This window comes from Rhinopithecus bieti, unplaced genomic scaffold, assembly GCF_001698545.2.
Source record: "Rhinopithecus bieti isolate Rb0 unplaced genomic scaffold, ASM169854v2 scaffold_14549, whole genome shotgun sequence".
NCBI classification, from domain to species: domain Eukaryota; kingdom Metazoa; phylum Chordata; class Mammalia; order Primates; family Cercopithecidae; genus Rhinopithecus; species Rhinopithecus bieti.
The window spans coordinates 1,244,167-1,263,462 of record NW_016808027.1 but is presented as its reverse complement, the minus strand read 5'-3'; the positions used below and the strand labels follow the sequence as shown (position 1 = coordinate 1,263,462).

General features: G+C 41.3%; 2 protein-coding genes and 2 pseudogenes across 4 annotated transcripts; 2 read left to right on the top strand and 2 right to left on the bottom strand.

Moving 5' to 3' along the window:
* The first annotated feature begins 3,599 nt into the window (after window positions 1-3,599).
* LOC108537615 (cytochrome c, somatic pseudogene) lies at window positions 3,600-3,898 on the top strand (annotated as a pseudogene).
* Window positions 3,899-5,739: 1,841 nt separating this feature from the next.
* LOC108537609 (probable ribosome biogenesis protein RLP24 pseudogene) lies at window positions 5,740-8,646 on the bottom strand (annotated as a pseudogene). Its single transcript, XR_001887863.1, has 2 exons — window positions 8,598-8,646; window positions 5,740-7,440 (listed from the first exon to the last, which is right to left on the bottom strand). The product of XR_001887863.1 is annotated as a probable ribosome biogenesis protein RLP24 pseudogene (transcript).
* A 1,102-nt stretch (window positions 8,647-9,748) lies between these two features.
* LIPT2 (lipoyl(octanoyl) transferase 2) lies at window positions 9,749-14,805 on the bottom strand. Of its 2 annotated transcripts, none has more exons than XM_017885294.1 (2): window positions 14,088-14,794; window positions 9,749-13,204 (listed from the first exon to the last, which is right to left on the bottom strand). In XM_017885294.1, the coding sequence occupies exons 1-2, from the start codon at window positions 14,551-14,553 to the stop codon at window positions 12,975-12,977; spliced, it is 696 nt and encodes a 231-aa protein (XP_017740783.1). In that variant the 5' UTR covers window positions 14,554-14,794; the 3' UTR covers window positions 9,749-12,974. The 2 variants fall into 2 exon arrangements, with proteins under 2 accessions (XP_017740783.1, XP_017740784.1); XM_017885295.1 differs by having other exon boundaries at window positions 13,085-13,204; window positions 14,050-14,805.
* On the top strand, window positions 14,235-19,100 carry LIPT2-AS1 (LIPT2 antisense RNA 1). The gene is made up of 2 exons (XM_017885293.1): window positions 14,235-14,820; window positions 17,228-19,100. The coding sequence occupies exon 2, from the start codon at window positions 17,608-17,610 to the stop codon at window positions 18,664-18,666; it is 1,059 nt and encodes a 352-aa protein (XP_017740782.1). The 5' UTR covers window positions 14,235-14,820; window positions 17,228-17,607; the 3' UTR covers window positions 18,667-19,100.
* The last annotated feature ends 196 nt before the right edge of the window (window positions 19,101-19,296 follow it).

Sequence of the window (19,296 nt, the reverse complement as noted above, 5' to 3'; positions counted from 1 at the left end):
CTGAACAAAGCTTATGTAACACGTGTATCTTTTCCATAAGGCCCATTATAGTTTTCTTGTGCTTGGAAATACCAGACAGCATTTCAGCACTACTATTGGGAGCCATGTTAAATAGTGAAATTGCCATTGAAAAGCACAATTTTTAACAGACTGGATGTTGATGTTTATCAACAAAGAGGACCAACGTGGAGGCTGCAGGGAATTCCTCACAATAAGGCAAGCCATTAAAGCTCTGCTTCCTTCTGTATGTCAGGTACTGGGATAGTAAGACAAAAACAAAAATAAAAAAGAAACAATCTCTGGCTCACAGTAGAAAAGCTCACAGTTTAGAGAAATTTTTTAAACGTAACACTATGGCCTGATACCAGTGTCTCTTGAACTAGAATAATGCACAGACCACCCTTTGAAAGGAAAAAAAAAAAAATCATTGGGTTACTCATTGTTGATTTAATCTAAATATGTTAAAATTTAAACTCAATATAAACTCCAATGTATATAACTATAAAAGCAAATCTTTTATATAAGCAATTTTTATTCAGTACAAACTTACTGAATATGAACAAAACTAAAAAATGAATAAAATGCTAATAACAACACTGCTGCTGCTGCTGGTCATGATGAGTTCTTTTGAGCGCATCCTGTTGGTCCTGTAGAACTATTCCGGCCGGGTGAGGTGGCTCACGCCTGTGATACCAGCACTTTGGAAGGCCGAAGTGGGTGGATCGTTTGAGCCCAGGAGTTTAAGACCAGCCTTGACATGGCAAGACCCTGTCTCTATAAAAAATACAAAAATTAGCTGGGCATAGTGGCGCATGCCTATAGTCCCAGCCACTTGGGAGGCTGAAGTGGGAGAATCACCTGAGCCCAGGAAGTCAAGGCTGCAGTGATACAGTGAGCCGTGATTGCGTCACTGCACTCCAGCCTGGGTGACAAAGTAAGACCCTATCTCTAAAAAAAAAGATTCCATCTGGTAAGTGAAGGAGGAATGATAGCATCTAATAAGATAATGCATCTAAGAAATGATCATTACAAAAAAGAGAGAAAAAAAGCCTGAGATTACTTCCCTCTTGCTGTAAGAACACACTACCATCTAGCAGCAGACACGCAAAAAAAAAAAAAAAAAAAAAAAATCATACCTGAATGAGACCAAGCCTCAGGAGCTACCTTTCAATGTTCAGGAAATAGAAGAGATAGAGAGACATGTGAAATGATACCAGGAGGACACAATGAACAAAATCCAGACTGTGGAAAACTTGATAGGACAAACATCTGTTTCCTCAAATAACGAGGGGCAGAGACAAAAAGATGGAGGGGGAACTTACAGATAAAAAAAGACTTAAGAGACATTTGTGAGACACATGAACCAAATACAGTGTCTAGATCTTGTTTGGATCCTGATTTGAATAAAACAACTAAAAGTAAAGAAAAAAGCAACTGGAGAAATGTGAATGTTAACTGAATATTTGTTGATATTGAAGAAGTATTTTCTACATATGGTGATAATGTTGTGGTTAAAGAGTTTAAAAAGAGTCAGGTTTTTTTGTTTCTGAGACAGGGTCTGACTCTGTTGCCCAGGCTGGAGTGTAGCGGTGCAATCTCGGCTCACTGTAGCCTCGACCTCATGGGTTCAAGTGATCCTCCCACCTCAGCCTCCCAATTAGCTGGAGCTACAGGTGTGCACCACTATGCCTGGCTAATTTTTGTATTTTTTTGTACAGATGAGGTTTCACCATGTTGCCCAGGTTGGTGTCAAACTCCTAAGCTGAAGCGATCCACCCACCTTGGCCTCCCAAAGTGCTAGGATTACAGGCATGAGCCACCATGCCTAGCCAAGAGTATTTATCTTTTGGGAATACATACTGAAATATTTATGAATGAAATAGTATGATATTTGTTATTTGCTTCACAATAATCCAGGGGGAGACAGGAAAAGAGTACCAGTTTAGACAAACTTATCTGGCCATTATGAGTTGAGGATGGCTTTAGCTGCATGATGGTTCATTACTGTATGTTTAAAATATTTTATAATAAAAAGCTTTAAGGCCAAACACAAAACCTGTAATCCCAGCGCTTTCGGAGGTGGAGGAAAGAGGATTGCTTTAGGCCAGGAGTTCAAGACTAGCCTGGGCAAAATAGCCAGATCTCATCTCTACTTTGGGGAAAAAAGAAAAAAACGAGCTAGGCGTGGTGGCACATGCCTAGCTAGTCCTAGCTACTCAGGAGGCTGAGGTGGGAAGATCACTTTAACCCAGAAGGTCAAGGCTGCAGTGAGCCATTATCATACTGCTGCACTCCAGCTTGGGTAACAGAATGAGACCCTGTTTCAACAACAAAAAAAGGCTTTAAAAATAGAAAAAAGACACTTGTCTTTCCAGTCGTCCACTTGGCTCTTTTCCAACTGTACTTTCCTTCCTTTCGTTCCTGCTCTAAAGCTTTTTAACTTTCACTCCTGCTCCAAAACTTGCCTTAAAAAAAAAGAAAAAGCATTCTACAGTGCTGGAAATTTAAAATTCAGGCATTACATCATTACATTGCTGACAGGAGTACAGATTGGTATAACTTTTATGGAAGACAATTATGACAGTGTCCACTAAATTTAAAATACACATATCCTGACTCAGAAAACCATTTCTAGAAATGCAGCTTCGGTACTCACCATGTGTGAAACACACACAGACACACACACACACGAATTCTCATTATAGCTTTGTTTGTAAAAGCCTAAGATTAGTAATAACCTAAATGTCCTCAATAAAGACTAAATAAGTCATGGTAAATCATTCAATGGAATACTACATAGTCACTAAAAAGAATGAGGATGCCTTTTATAAACTGGTCTGAAACAATCACCCAAGTGCAAGACTGTGCATAGGGTATGCTACTACATAAAAAAGAATGAGTATAGTCATGTGTGCTTATATATGTATAAAATAACTCTGAAGTACATAAATAAGACACTTTTCATTATGTAGGCCTCCAGGGAAGGGATCTGGGTTTACAGGGGAGAAGGGGAGGAGCAAGACTTACATTTCAATGACACTATTCTGTACCTTTTAAATTTTATTCCATATGTATGGATTATCTCTATTAAAAATTGATCAAAGTTAAAAAATAAAATTAAGGCATTCAAATATACAGTTATGAAGACTAGCAGTGTGGGGAAATGTTTGTAGTATGATACTTGGTTTAAAAGAGTACACAGAGAGGGCCAGACGCGGTGGCTCACGCCTGCAATCCCAGCACTTTGGGAGGCCAAGGTGGGTGGATCACGAGGTCAGGAGATCAAGACCATCCTGGCTAACGTGGTGAAACCCCGTCTCTACTAAAAATACAAAAAATTAGCCGGACATGCTGGCGGGCGCCTGTAGTCCCAGGTAGTCCCAGCTACTCGGGAGGCTGAGGCAGGAGATTGGCGTGAACCCAGGAGGCGGAGCTTGCAGTGAGCCGAGATCAGGCACTGAACTCCAGCCTGGCAACAGAAGACAGAGACTCCATCTCAAAAAAAAAAAAAAAAAAAAAAAAAAAAAAAAAAAAGGGGGGAAAACCCACCTCCCGAATGGGAACGTTCCTAGCGCCAGCGACAAAAGAGAGAATTAAATATGGGTGATATTGAGAAAGGCAAGAGGATTTGTATTGAGAAGTGTGCCCAGTGCTACACCATGGAAAACAAAGGCAGGGACAAAACTGGGCCTAATCTCCACCTGTCCAGGCCACTGGATTCTCTTACACAGACGCCAGTAAGAACAAAGGCATCACCTGGGGAGAGGATACCCTGATGGAGCATTTGGAGAATCCCTAGAAGTACATCCCTGGAACAAAAATGCTCTTTGCCCACATTAAGAAGAAGGCAGAAAGGATAGACTAGATAGCTTATCTCAAAAAAGCTACCAATGAGTAATAATTGGCCACTGCCTTATTTATTACAAAACAGAAATGTCTCATGACTTTTTTATGTGTACCATAATTTGATAGCTCTCATACATCAGAATTCAGATCATGAATGACTGACATAATATTTTGTTGGGCAGTCCTGATTTAAAACTAAACCCTGGGTTATAGTTAAATGAATATGTTTAGTTTTTTGAATTTTAATAGTAATTGTGATTCAGTAAATGCTATCACTGTTTACCCCTTCTAAAGATATTAGGCTTTGTTAGTAATGTTCAACTTTCCAAAGATGGTGAATGCTATCTTAAAACTTACTGGAGATTGGGCCAGGTGTGGTGTGGCTCACACCTGTAATTGCAGCACTTTGGGAGGCTAAGGTGGGCAGATCACTTGAGGTCAGGAGTTCAAGACCAGCCTGGCCAACATGGTGAAACCCCATCTCTACTAAAAATACAAAAATTAGCCGGGCATGGTGGTGCACGCCTGTAGTCCCAGCTACTCTACTCAGGAGGCTGAGGCAGAGGAATCGCTTGAACCCAGGAGGCAGAGGTTGCAGTGAGCTGAGATCACACCACTACACTCCAGCCTGGGCAACAGAGCAAGACTCCATCTCAAAAAAACAAAACAAAACTTATTGGAGATTGGTTTTATATTTAGATTAATATAACTGGATATGTGAATATATTTAAATACTGGGGAAATTCCTTCCCTGTCTCAGAACCAAGCAAGGTTTCACCTGTGTTTTGTGTTCGTCACTTCTTAAAGGCAAGGGTTGACGATAAGGTAGCAATGTATACTTTAAATTTTTGGCCTTAACTATGCCAATCTAATTTGAATTCCCTGTATCTAAAATGGTTCCTTTTATTTATTGGAAGGCATTTTAGTGTGGCTTATGTGTAATATCAAATAAGGATTAACACTTCTCACATTTTATAGATGATCTATAAGGTCAAATGCTTTAAAAATAGTAGCAAGTTAAACTTCACTCTTGAATTCTTTACAATCTAAGTCAGACTAAGTTGTAATTTAGGATTGTCTTTAAACAGCCATTCAAAAACATAAAACTGTAGAACTCCTGTGTATTTGTGATTGGGAATGGTGCTTTTGCGAACTTAAAAGGATTAGAGGAGATACATACAAATTTAAAAATTATGTGTGATCATAAGACTTAATTAAAAACAAAATCAAAGATGACGAAAAAAGTATACAAAATTTTGTTCACATATTAGAAGTATATAAAAATATGTCTGCTCATGATCAAATACTGAAAACACACATAAGTGAAAAAGATTGTGTTAGGTGGGAGTACAAGTATTTTTTGACTTTACAGATATTATAAAGTGGTTTGATAATATGTACAGTAAGTGACAATTTGGTTAAAAAAATCAGATTTAGATTACAAAAATCTGGTTTCCATGGGAGTTTTCAGAGAGATACTTTTAAAAAATCACTTAATAAATCATTTATTTGTAAATCAACACGTGTACTATAAAGAACCAAAGACTTTAGACAATTTTAATAACCCATAAGCATGCTGTTTCCATTTGCAGATTTAAATTTTGTATAAATAGCAGTCATTGCAGATATACATCTTAAGTGTACTTTGTTTATAATCACATTTATGCTACCGATAATCTTCAGAAAAAAACAGATTCTACTTGGTTCTAGCTGAAGTATTATCAACTCCAAATAATGCTTTGAGGACCTCCAAAGGTAAAGTACTAATCCCTTTGGCCATTTACTGAGAGAGAGAGAGAGAGAAAGAGAGAGAGTTTTGAAGCATCAATGTAACAATGTACCATTCGTAAAGCTGCTGTGCAAAATTACCCCTCAGTCCTATTCTAAGCTTAGAGTTCAGTTGATTTTATTGTCCTCTAAGTATATACAATTCACATATGGGACAAAAACACTAAATCAAGGTGGTTATTTTCACTATTTTGCTTAAGATTCATATTTAAATATAAATCAAGAAGTTAACCTACAGTTTGAGAGATACTTTTACATTAGAAATGTTTTTTAAAAGTTAAACTGAAATACAATTGTAAATATTTATGGTATATGTACTGTTTCACATACAATGTGTATCAATCAAATCAGTGTAATTAGCACACCCATCAACTCAAACATTTATCACTTATTTGTAGCAAGAACATTCAATACATTAACTATAGTCACCCTACTGTGCAACAGGACATCCGAACGTATTCCTCCTAATTTAACTTTGTACCCATTAGAAGTGGTTTTGCGTGCAAATAACAGACAGATGTTCTACCCATACATTGTTTTCCAAAATTATTGTGTGGCTTTTTAAAAGAAAACCACACAACAAATTTTAAAAGGCACTAAGATAACATCTGCTTCTAGAGCATCGCTAGGCTCAAAAAAAAAGTCTGTTCTACCAGGAATCACAAGTTAGAACTGAGTATTGCCAAAGCAGAAATTATATAGTGTCAGTCATTTCAGGCAAATGCTATTTGGCTTTCATCCCCAACTATGTCAGAACAATTAAAACAGGTCAAAACAGTCAAGCATAACTAGGCTTCATTATACAAGGCCATTTTGTTCTAAGATGCTAATAAACCAAAATAAGAAATATTAAAATCAAAATAAAAGATACTATTTGAGCTATTTTCATACAAACTGTTGGTTCCTTATATCCTCCCTTCTATAACAATAAAGGCCATATTTTACTGCAAAGAAAATTTTACTTTATATATATCACTAGCCATAAATTTTTGAATGTCATTAATTACAGAAATGTTGCCTAGTACCATTAACCAAATAGCATAACCATTTTATGTCCACATTTCATTTCTGTATTTACAAACATATCTATCAGTAAAGACTTAACAATGAGATGCAATCTAACATCCATATTATCTGATGTTTTGTAGACAGCAATGTGGATGATTTTTAATCACCTTTCATTTGAGTGATCTTATATAAAAAATAAGTCAATAATTTAGAGGTTCTAAGTCTCCAAAGGAGATTTTCAAATGTAACTATAGACATGGTTATAGACAATGAGATTTTTAGGAAGCCTCTTTCATGTCTGCATCCTGTTGTAACGGTTGTATCATCTTTTCTTCCAGCTGCTTTCCTTTGCCTGAAAGAGGGGTCAAGATAAGATGAGTTTTGCCTGACTTCTTTGATGTCCTGAGCTTTCTATAGTCCTTTATTTTTCTTCAATTTATTCATTATAAATTTAGCTTGGCATTTGTTTGATCTTTCCAACTGTCTTCATTGCATCAGTAGTTTTATTCCATAGTTCTTGCTGGTATTTGACAGGCTCATTTCTGTATTTTTCAAATTCAAATGAATTATCCACTGTAAGCTCATTATTATCCGATGCTTTACATAATGCTTTAGTCCAATTTTCGAGAATTGCACTTCTTTTAAAGTTTTTATGCCATTTGTGTTTACACAATCTGAACACCTTGCAACAGCTGCAGATGAACATCATGATGTGGTCAGGGTAGATGGGCCCCAAGTTTTGTCTTATGGGTAAATGGTGGCTATTTTCACAGATAACATCATTAGTCCCATCCCTTACTACGATTTATACAAAAGAGGCTGGAGAAGAAGTACATTTTTACAGCCAGGTGTGGTGGCTCACACCTGTAATCCTACTTAGCACTTCGGGAGGCTGAGACAGGAGGATCTCTTGAGCCCAGGAGTTCAAGACCAGCCTGGACAACATAAGGAGACACTGTCAGAGAGTGATTTTTACACAAAGCGAGGTGCCTGATACCTGGTCATGCTGCCAGAGCTGGCTCTGTTCAGTTTCCTGCCAGCCTCAGAGGGGAACAAGACACTGGACTAGTAACTGCAGTTGGTCACGTCCTCACCCTCAGCACTCATTCACCAGACTCTGGACAATCTGTTTATTTTGAGGAAAAGACTCTGAACAAACAAGAAGAGGCTTTTTCAAAGGAGGAAAGTCAGGGTGTTAAATATCCTCCTTCATATGCTCAGCTTCCTTCCTTAAGGAAGGGCCCTGGTGGGACACCGGAGGTAGGATCTGTCCAAGCAGGAAGGAGAGCCAGGAACCCGCAGCAGTAGCCTGACCTGATGCCACAGCTAGACCTCAGCCTAACTCTGGCCTCCTGTTCTATATCCTCCCGCTTTGCCTACCCACTGACCACCTGTTACTGGGGGCTCCTCCTGCAGGCCTGCCTCACTCGCCCTTCAGAGCCTGCACTGGAATCCCAGACTCACCTTGCCCTTATCAACAGCATGACCTCTCTCACAAGGCACTTGACCTCTCGGAGCCTTGGTTTTCTCATCCATAAAATAACCTTGCCTATCTTGCTGGGTTGCCGGAGGAAGAGACTGCCAGAGGATGAGACAGTCATGTTGTCCCATTCTGTGCCCCTGCACCACTTATTCTCTACTTCTCAATCTACTTGGCCTACTCCTCCTTGCCAGCCCGTGCCTCACACAGCCTGTGTCTCACACTTATCAGTCCTCTGCTCTCCTCTCTTAGAGCTTCTACACCTAAACCTTCACTCATCCCACTCATTCTCCAGACCCAACTGCCTCTTGGCTCTCTCTGCTTGCCTCTCCCATGAGTATCTCAAACTTGATTTATCAAAAACTGAATTCATCATCTTCCTCTCCAAACTTGGTCCTTATCTGGTGTTCTCCATCCCAGCAGTATCTTTAGCATCCATCCACCCAGCTGCTCAAGCAAGAAACTTTGATTCTACCCCAACATTCATGCATAGCAGCCGCAGTGGCAGGAGCAGCAGCAGCCATGTTCCACCATGTGGCCTGGGAAAAAGAGAAAGCTGAACTGAAGCAAGACAAAATGAAGCAAACACATGCCACAAAACATGACAGAGAGTGGGAGGGAAAAAGACTACCTAAGTTCCTAAAGGGCTTCACACTCTGGTTCTGTTCTTCAGCTGCTGCCTTACTCTTGGATTCTATGAGACTCTAGTACCTTTTCCAATAACCCCCACCCTTGTTATTTTTTTGGCTCATGTTAGAATTGGCTCTCCACACTTACAAATATAAGAGTTCTGATTAATATAAACAATTACGTTAGTTATAGCAGGCTAGGTTGTGCTGTGACATATACGTGGCTGAACTCCAATGCATGTCCATCATCAGCAGGGGGCTCTGATCACTGCAGTCCCTCAGGAAGCAGCCACCATCTTCAACGTTGTTGGTCACTGTTCCAGAGGGAAACTTTGAAGGGCCTGGCACCAGCTAGTCAATGCTCCAGCTCAGAAGTGACATGCCACCTCCATTCATAAATTAACCAGAAGAATTTGACCTTGTCCCTACTTACCCACGTGGGGGCCACAAAGCACAATCCTGCCATGTGTCCAGAAAGCAGAGAGCCAGAAATATTTGGTGAAGATTAAAAACTATCATACATTTTCTGCTGTCTATTCTGTGCCAGGTCCTGAGCCAGGGGCCAGGGACACAGGAATGAGTAAGTGATGGCCCTTTCTTAAAGGGCTCCCCATGACTATGGTGTAAAACCAATACTATGATGGGTCCACCGAGAGTCTGCTGTGTCTCAGAACAAGGAAATGTCTAGATTAGGGGTCACCAACTCAAATGCCTACAGGGGCCAGGAAGCTAATGTCAACAAGTGGGGAAGGGAGGAGAGGTGCTGCAGCCAACTGGAAATTGCAATTTTAAAAACATACCTGCTTCTGGCTGGGCATGGTGGCTCACACCTGTAATCCCAGCACTTTGGGAGGCCGAGGCGGGTGGATCACTTGAGGCCAGGAGTTCAAGACCAGCCTGGCCAACATGGTGAAACCCCATCTCTACTAAAAATACAAAAATTAGCTGGGCATGGTGGCAGATGCCTGTAATCCCAGCTACTTGAGAGGCTGAGGCAGGAGAATCGCTTGAACCCAGGGCGACAGAGTGAGACTCCATCACACACACAACAAAACAACAACAAAAAAAACCATACCTGCCTCCGATTGTCAGGCAGATGGCCCAATGTTTCCAGATCTCTCCAATTTTCATGAGAAGCCAGAAAACCAAATTTTTACATGACAATTTCCCATTTTTTAAATGTTGGCAATTACTAAACTTAACCAGATACATACACACATATATAAAATTCCGTAAGCCAAAAAGAACACCCCTGCAGGCCAGCACCACGAGGGCCAGTTTGTGTTCCCCAAGTCCAGCACAGGAAGCAACAGTTTCCTATACTCTGTGCTGGTCTGTCCACACCAAGACTGCTGTGCTCAGCCGCGAGTGCTGCACCTAATGGGACACACATGAGCTGGGGCTGGTGCACAGACAGATGGGCAGGCTGGGAGAAGAGTTTAAACAGTTCAATTCCCCTTAATCGATATGTTCAAATAGCCTTCTGTATGTCAAGCCCACTACTACGTGCTGGAGATGCAGAAGGAAACAAGGCAGAAGCAGCTCTACTCCTGCGGAGCCTATTGCCTTGAGGGGAACTCAAAGGATCTGGGGATAATTTCCCTGGAGAAGGCTCATGGAGGACAGACGGTGATAACAATAATGTTAAGATTTACTGAAGTTTTACTCTGGGCCAACATTACCCTCAATGCTTTACCTATAATTATGTCATCTAATTCTTACCACCATCCTTGTTTCATGTAATGAAACTGAGGTTCAAGAAGGTCAAGCAAATCAGCCACTACAACTGTGTACAGATTCTCTATGGTCCAGAAGAATGGAACAGGCTGTCAAATGAGGGCATGTACTTAAGAGGCTAACACAGTATGACTGTATGTGGCACTATACATAAGTGCTGAGTACATGTCTATTTCTTTTCCAGTCTCTGGAAGCATTCAAGAACAAGTTGTATGGTCATTTGTTAGGGCTGCTAGAGAGGGAGGCTGAGTATCAGATAGGTAGAAACACTGTGCATGGCCTTCCATCTATGAGAATCTAACTCCACTTTTCCTGGAATAATTATTTTCCTTTTTGGCAATAATAAAGTAATTATCAATGACTCCTCACTCCCACACCCCTACAACAGCAGCAGTGGCCCTGTGGATGGGAAACTAAGGCCCAGGAAGAATATGGACCAAATTACAGGTGATAAACCATCAGTCAACTAATATTGATGGAATGTCCATGACACTTAAACCTTATTGTTCCAAGCTCTAAATCAGTGTGCACACCAGGAAAAGAGCATGAGAAAGGGGCTTATACCTGAGACTCAGTGCTGGCTTTGGCATTAATTTACTTTGACTTTGAGGTTTTTCCTAATTCTTGTTTTCATCTCTTTACAATGAAGGGGTAGGAATAAACCTCTAAAGTCCTTTTCAGCTTGAATAATTGATATAAATTATTTGCATTAAAAAAAATCAGACCTCAGATGTAAGGAGGATTTACCTTTCTTTCTAAAAGCCAGTGAGACCACAGAACCTTGGGAACTCAAAGGGACTTTACATGTGAGAATGGTGGGTCTAAGGCACCATCCTCATGTGACCAATGAGCACTTTTAAAATGTGGCTAGTCCAAAATGAGGTGTGCTATAAGTATAAAATACACTCTATATTTTGAAGACTCAGCATGAGAAAAGGAACGTGAAATATCTCAAGAAAACATTTATATTGCTTTATATTGATATTTTTGCATATTGGGTTAATTAAAATACTAAAATTAACATCATAGGCCAGGCATGGTGGCTCATACCTGTAATCCCAGCACTTTGTGAGGCTGAGGCAGAAGGACCCCTTGAGCCCAGGAGTTTGAGACCAGCTTGGGCAACATAGTGAGGCCTCATTTCTTAAAAAAAAAAAAAAAATTAACATCACCCATTTCTTTTACCTTTTTCACATGGATCCTATAAAATGTCAAATTACAATGTGGCTTGCATTATATTTCTGTTGAACAGCACTGGTTTAAGGAGAAACTGAAGACCAGAGAGTAAACGACTTTTCCACAGAGCCAGAACTGGAACCAGGGTCCCCTGACTTCTCATTCAAGGCTCTTTCCACTCTTAAAAGGCTGTGGTAGGCATTCTTCAAGATGGCCCCTAATAATCCTCACCTCTTGTTGCCCTAGTTAAGTCCCTTCCACACTGAACAGGGCTCATCTTTAGAAGACTACAGAAATGCCTGTGTGATTTCTGAGGCTGGGTCATAAAAAACATTGTGGCTTCTGGCTTCCAGATTGTCTCTCTTTGTCATGACTTGCTCTAGGGGAAGCCAGTTGCCCTGTCATGAGAACTATCAAGCAGCCCTATAGAGAGGTCCACATGGTGAGGAACTGAGGCCTCTTGTCAACAACCATAACCAACCAGGCAAGCAAGTGCACCATATGGGGCGCCAATCCTAGAGCCCAGCCAAGTCTTTGAATAACTGCAAGTTCGTGGGAGACCCCAACCTAGAAACACCCAGCTAAGCTTCCCCCAAATTCCTGACCCAAAAACGATAATTAATGTTTACTGTTAAGTCACTAAGTTTTGATGATTTGTTACACAGCAACAGATAATACGCAGCCTTACAAACTTACAGGTCTCATATAAAAAACTCACTTCTATCTTTGGCATTTGTACAGTGTGAGAAATTATTCTTGTTCTTCCTCCAGTCTTTGGCCTAGCTCAGGGTAACCCAACTAAAAACTGCAAAATTATCAAACTTGGGGAATCAAACCCAGGAAGGTAAGATTCCATTTTATTCTTTGAAGGTTCTTCCCTTTTCCCTTTATTGCAGAAAGAACCCAGGTCTCTTGAGAATAAAAAAGCACCATATCGTATCACCTTCACCTGTGCCATTCAGGGATTTGATTTCCACAAAATTGAGGGAACTAGAGCCCAGAATTGCTCAGTTAGACACAGTATTGAGGAAGTAACAATAGAGAAATGACAATCTATGACATCTGAATTTCTCTAAGCTGAGACACTGCTGTCAATAGTAGTGCTAATGTTTTATACAGCATGTGTATACACATCTAGATATAAATAAAACAGGATACATATGAAAACAGTGGCTCAGAGCTCATGGTATGTCCTTAGTTTCATGATCAGTGAATGATACGCCAGGTCTAAAATCTGGGTTTCAGTAGGTGACTCAAGTCAGGCTTCGTGCTTCCCAAGGCAGGAGCATCCCCACTGTTATGAGTACTCTTCAGTTGGGGCTGTCCTCTGAGATCAGTGTGCACTTGTAGATCTCCTTAAAGGCCACAAGGAAAGGTGGCATTACTTCATCCACGGTGACGTGCCTCTGGAGCTCCTTACTCAAGGAAGTGACGCCTGTCCCAACCAGTCCACAGGGCACAATGTGCTCAAACCACGTGAGGTCCGTAGAGCAGTTGAGAGCCAGGCCGTGGGATGTGATGTGCCTTCCACAGCGGACTCCTGCAAGGCAAGTCAAAGCGTCTTAGAGTAGATACCCTCCACTCTCCGGGCTTCGGGGTCCCTCTCAGGGCGATGAGAGAACTGGACTAGATCACTGGTTTTCAAATTTTGTTTCTGGAGAAACAAGGGATTGTGCACAGATGGGAAAAGGAAACAAATGAAAGGAAGGGGTGCGTGGCTTCAAGGCAGCTGCACTCATCATGAGGATTCCAGGAAATGTCTTTTAACAGATTCCAATACTTAAAAAAAGTTTGGGGACGGGCGCAGTGGCTCACGCCTGTAATCCCAGCACTTTGGGAGGCCGAGGCGCGCGGATCAAGAGGTCATGAGATCGAGACCATCCTGGCCAACACAGTGAAACCCCATCTCTACTAAAAATACAAAAAATTTGCCGGGCTGGTGGTGGGCGCCTGCAGTCCCAGTTACTCGGGAGACTGATGCAGGAGAATGGCGTGAAACCGGGAGGCGGAGCTTGCAGTGAGCCGAGGTTGCGTCACTGCACTCCAGCCTGGGAGATACAGCGAGACTCCGTCTTAAAAAAAAAAAAAAAAAAAAAGTTTGAAAATTAGCACCCTTATTGCCATGACATTGTGATTCGCAGTAAGTAACCTGGCAATCCACTTCTCCTGTCTCTCCATTCACAGAAATGCGTGTTGGACTAGATGATGTAACGTGCCTTCTGCTTCTGAATATATGGTATCAGGGAAAGGGCTTAAAAACTCAAACGCAGCGGGTAGCTTTGATTCAAGGCCCGCGCTAGATACCCCTCCTCCCGGCCCGAGTTCTACCCTCACCTCCATTGGTCCAGCCCCGTCAGACCCTGCCCCCAGGCCTCAAGCTCCGACCCCGGCTCTCAGGTCCCGCCCTCTGCCGCAGCGCTCACCGATCGCGCAGATCTTGCGATCGCCCAGCCAGACGCCGGTGTAGGGCGGGGACCGTGCGCGGGCCCCCTGCAGGCCCTGGAGCTCGCACAGGCGCACGGCGCACGCCTCCAGCGCCGCTACGTGCATGCGCAAGCGCAGACCGAGACGCCGCAGGTCGAGTACCGGGTGGCAAAGCAGCTGGCCCGGGCCGTGGAAGGTGGCCAGGCCACCGCGGCCTGTGACGCGCACCTCGGCGCCCAAGGCCCGTAGCCGCGCAGTTTCCTCGGGCGTCAGGCCGCCGCGCAGCCCGGCCGTGTACACGGGCCCCGCGGGCTCGCAGAGCAGTAGCGCGCCCGCCTCAGTCCCCGACGGGGCTTCAGTGCCTGGCTCTGCCTGCAGCCGCCGCAGCCAGCGGTCCTGCAGCCCCAGCAGCTCGGCGTACGGCACCCGACCCAGGCGCACGAGCCGAACGGCGGGTTGCCGCATCGTGCCCACCGCTGCGTCCGCGGGACCCCGCCCTCTCCCTGGGCCTGGGGGCGTGGTATGAGGGGCGGGGACTCAGGGGCACGCCCCAAGCCACGGCTCCCAGGTGCGTGTTAAAAACTGGAGGGGTGATGTGTGATCCCAGCACCCAGCGCAGGCCGGCCTCCTCCGTTCATTCAACAACCAGTATTCAGTGCTTGCTGTGTTCTGCAGGCCCTGCCCTAGGCGCTTGATACAGCGGTGCATAGCGTATGAGAAAGCTCTGTCCTGGTAAGCTTACATTCTTACAGCAGACAATAAATATTTAAGTATTAAGTAAATAAAGTTATTTCATGTATAAGGTGTTAAGTGCTGTGAAAAGAAAAACAGGGTAACGTGGTGTGTCCTGGGTTGAGCCCCTGGGGGTCGCAAGAGGGAGATTAGCTTGCCTACAAGGTTATTGGTGCGGATAGGGAGAACTTAAAGATCAGCACCTGTAAGAAAGTGAAGGAAGGAGGAATTTGTAGGCAGAGCGAGAAATTGGCCTGCAAAACGGTTTCAGCAGAGGCCTTTACCAATCTCAAGGGATGTCTGGAGCCTAGGATGACCCTTCAGAGTAGTTCCACATTGAAGCAAGGAGGCCAGAAACTCATATCCTTGCATTGACCAGTCATGGATACAGGCCACACGTGGAGAGGTGCTGTGTTTTTTTTTTTTTTTTTTTTTTTTGGCAAGACTGCTTCTCTTGATGGAGGGGGGCCCCCAGAGAAGGACTCAGTTGTGAATCATCAGCAACCAACTCCAGAAGCTGAGGGAATGACTGTCTAGGCTCTGAGGGGGTGTCTGGACAATAACATCAGCTATGTTGCAGTTAGAATATCATTTAAACAAGTCTGAATTGAATGAACTTTTACTAAAGACTTTTCAGACACCATAGGTGTCTGAAAAACATTTCATAAACATAGACATAAAGATCCCAAGCAAATATTAGCAAATCAAATCCAGCAATTTATAAAAAGATTAATACATCATGGTGAAGTAGGGTTTATCCCAGGAATGCAAGGTTGGTTTTGCTTTCTGAAATCAAACAATGTAATTTACCTTAAAAGCCTTCATTGGAAGAAATAATAAAACAAAAACTTTTTTTAAATAAAAGCTATGATTATGTTCAATACATACAGATAAATCTGTTGGCAAAAATAAACACCTCTTCTGACCAAAATACTCAGCAAACTAGGAATAGAAGAGAAATTTTCCAGTCTGATGAAGGGTTCAAATTATCAGAGTTTGGACAAGAGAAATCACATATGTATTATTTTAATCAAATGTTTTATTTGAGAAAATTGGAGACTCATATGCAGTTGTAAGCAATAATACGGACAGATTATGTGTATCTTTTACCCAGCTTCCCCCAATGGAAACACCTTGCAAAACTGTAGTACAATATCACAGCCAGGATACTGACATTGATACAGTCAAGATGCAGAATATTTTCATCACCACAAGGATCCCTCATGTTGCTCTTTGTAGTTACACTGCTTGTTAATTCCTGGCGAACGTCTGTGTTGTATAGATGGATGGAATCATACAGTATGCAACCTTTTAGATTTTTTTTTTCACTCAGCATAATTCTCTGGAGACTTATCCAAGTTGTTGCATGTATCAATAGTTCATTTCTTTTTATTGATGAGTAGTAGTCCATAGTATGAATGTACTGCAGTTTATTTAGCCATTCACTCACTGAAGAGCACCTGGGTTGTTTCCAGTTTTCGGATATTCTGAGTAAAGGTACTGTAGACATTTGTGTACAGGTTTTTGTGTGAACGTAAGTTTTCACTTCTCCAGAATAAATGTCCAGGAGTGCAGTTGCTGGGTTGCATGGTAGTTACATGTTTCGTTTTTTAAGAAACTATCAAAATGCTTTCCAGAGTGGCTATACCATTCTACATACCCACCACCAGTGTATGAATGATCCAGTTTCTCTGCATCCTCATGAGCATTAGCTTTTATTTTAGCCATTCTAATAGGTGTGTGGTGGTGTCTTGTGGTTTTAATTTGTATTTTCCTGTTGACTAATGATGTAAGACATCTTTTCATGTGCTTATTTACCACGTGTATATTCCCTTCAATGAAATGTCTGTTCATGTCTTTTGCCCATTTTCTGATTGTTTTTTGTACTGTTGAGTTTTTAGATATCTTTATACATTCTAGATATTAGCCCTTTGTCGAATATGTGCTTTGTAAATAGTTTCTCATAGTGTATGGCTTGTATTTTCATCCTCTTAACTGTACCCTTTGCAGAGCAAAAGTTTGTCATTGTGATAAGGTCCAATTTATCCACTTTTCCTTTTATTGATGCTTTTGGTTTAATAACTCTTTGCCCAGCCCTAGATCCTGAAGACCTTCTACTGTCTATTTTTTAAAAGATTTTTTAATTTTACATTTAAGTCTATGGTACATTTTAAGTTACTTTTTAAAATAGGTGTAAAACTTTGGTTGCTGTTGCTGCTGTTCTTCTTTTGTTTGTTTGCATATGCATGTTACATTACACCAACACCATTTGTTCAAAAGGCTATGTTTCCTCCATTGAATTGCTTTTATGCCTTGTCAAAACCAGTGGCACATATTTGTGTAATCCTATTTCCAGTTGCTGTATTCTGTTCCATTGATCTATATGTTTATTCCTCTACCAATACAGGTTGAGCATCCATAATCTAAAAATCTGAAATCTGAAATGCTCCAAAATCCTAAACTTTTTGAGTACTGACATTACACCACCAGTGGAAAATTTCATACCTGAACTTACGTAAGTTGCAGTGAAAACACAGGTGCACAACACACAGTTCATGCAACATCCCCAAGGGGAAAAGACCCTCCCAGCTCTTTGCTGCAATTTTTCTGTCACACCTGGATTTACCCATGCATTCCCACAAAGGGTAATTAAATGGCCTGTGTGCAGGCTGGACACACCAACAACACGTTTCCCAAAATGCCCCACATGGGGCCAAGACCTATGTGCATTACTCACTGCATTTTTTTGCTTATTCTCTGCTGTGTGGTGTAAATATATTGTTGAAAATGTCAAAAAGATCTGAAGATACCCCTGTGAATATCAGTGATAAGAAAAAGAGGAAGCATTTATGTTTATCTATAGCACAGAAAGTCAAGTTGTTGGAGAAACTGGACAGTGGTGTAAGTGTGAAACATCTTACAGAAGAGTATGGTGTTGGAATGACCACCATATATGACCTGAAGAAACAGAAGGATAAACTATTGAAGTTTTATGCTGAAAGTGATGAGCAGATACTATTGAAAAATAGAAAAACACTTCATAAAGCTAAAAATGAAGATCTTGATCGTGTATTGAAAGAGTGGATCCGTCAGCGTCGCAGTGAACACATGCCACTTAATGGTGTGCTGATCATGAAACAAGCAAAGATCTATCACAATGAACTAAAAATTGAGGGGAACTGTGAATATTCAACAGGCTGGTTGCAGAAATTTAAGAAAAGACATGGCATTAAATTTTTAAAGATTTGTGGCAATAAAGCATCTGCTGGTCATGAAGCAGCAGAGAAGTTTACTGGCAAGTTCAGTAATGATGATGAACAAGATGGTAACTTGGAAGAATTCTGTATGTCAAGTGAGAAAAAAATAATGTCTGACCTCCTTATGTATACAAAAAATATACATCCAGAGACTGTCAGTAAGCTGGAAGAAGAGGATATCAAAGATGTTTTTAACAGTAATAATGAGGCTCCAGTTGTTCATTCATTGTCCAATGGTGAAGTAACAAAAATGGTTCTGAATCAAGGTGATCATGATAATAATGATAATGAAGATGATAACACTGCAGAAAAAGTGCCTATAGATGACGTGGTAAAAATGTGTGATGGGCTTATTAAAGGACTAGAGCAGCATGCATTCATAACAGAACAAGAAATCATGTCAGTTTATAAAATCAAGGAGAGACTTCTAAGACAAAAAGCATCATTAATGAGGCAGATGACTCTGAAAGACACATTTAAAAAAGCCATCCAGAGGAATGCTTCTTCCTCTCTACAGAACCCACTTCTTGGTCCCTCAACTGCTTCTGATGCTTCTTCTCACCTAAAAATAAAATACAGTGTACAGTAACCTTTTAGTCAAAACATAGCATCATACTTGGAAACTGAAAGCCTACTGTTATTTGTTATTGTTGCTTAACAGCTGATACAGGTATTCTCGTGACACTACTGTGCTGGCTCACTTAACCTGAATACACTATTTTTTTCATTGTATTACTGGTATGTCATATTTTTTACTGTTAAGTACTTATGTGTGAATAAGTGTTAGAAAATGATTGCTTATTGGTAGCGTATAAATTCAGAATCAGGAATGATGGTGATGCCAAACAATCACAGATCATCCATATGGGTGGTGGAGATGTTAACACCTTTGCTTTCTGATGGTTCAGTGTATCCACACTTTGTTTCATGCCAAAATTATTTAAATTATTGTATAAAATTGCCTTCAGGTTGTGTGTATAAAGTGTATATGAAACATAAATGAACTTTGTGTTTAAACTTGGATCTTGTCCTCAAGCTATCTCATTGTGCATGTATAAATATTTCAAACTAAAAAAAAAAAAATCTAAAATCTGAAACACTTCTGGTCCCAAGCATTTCAGATAAGGGATATTCAACCTGCACTGCAGTCTTGGTTGCTGTAACTATATAATAAATCTTGAAATCAGGTAGCATGATTGATTCCACTTTATTTTTTCCT

Coding starts and splice junctions, on each gene's coding strand:
- LIPT2 (XM_017885294.1), bottom strand. CDS start 14,553: ATGCGGCAACCCGCCGTTCGGCTCGTGCGCCTGGGTCGGGTGCCGTAC. Junction 13,205..14,087: donor TCGCAAGATCTGCGCGATCG/GTGAGCGCTGCG, acceptor CTTGCCTTGCAG/GAGTCCGCTGTGGAAGGCAC.
- LIPT2-AS1 (XM_017885293.1), top strand. CDS start 17,608: ATGTCAAAAAGATCTGAAGATACCCCTGTGAATATCAGTGATAAGAAA.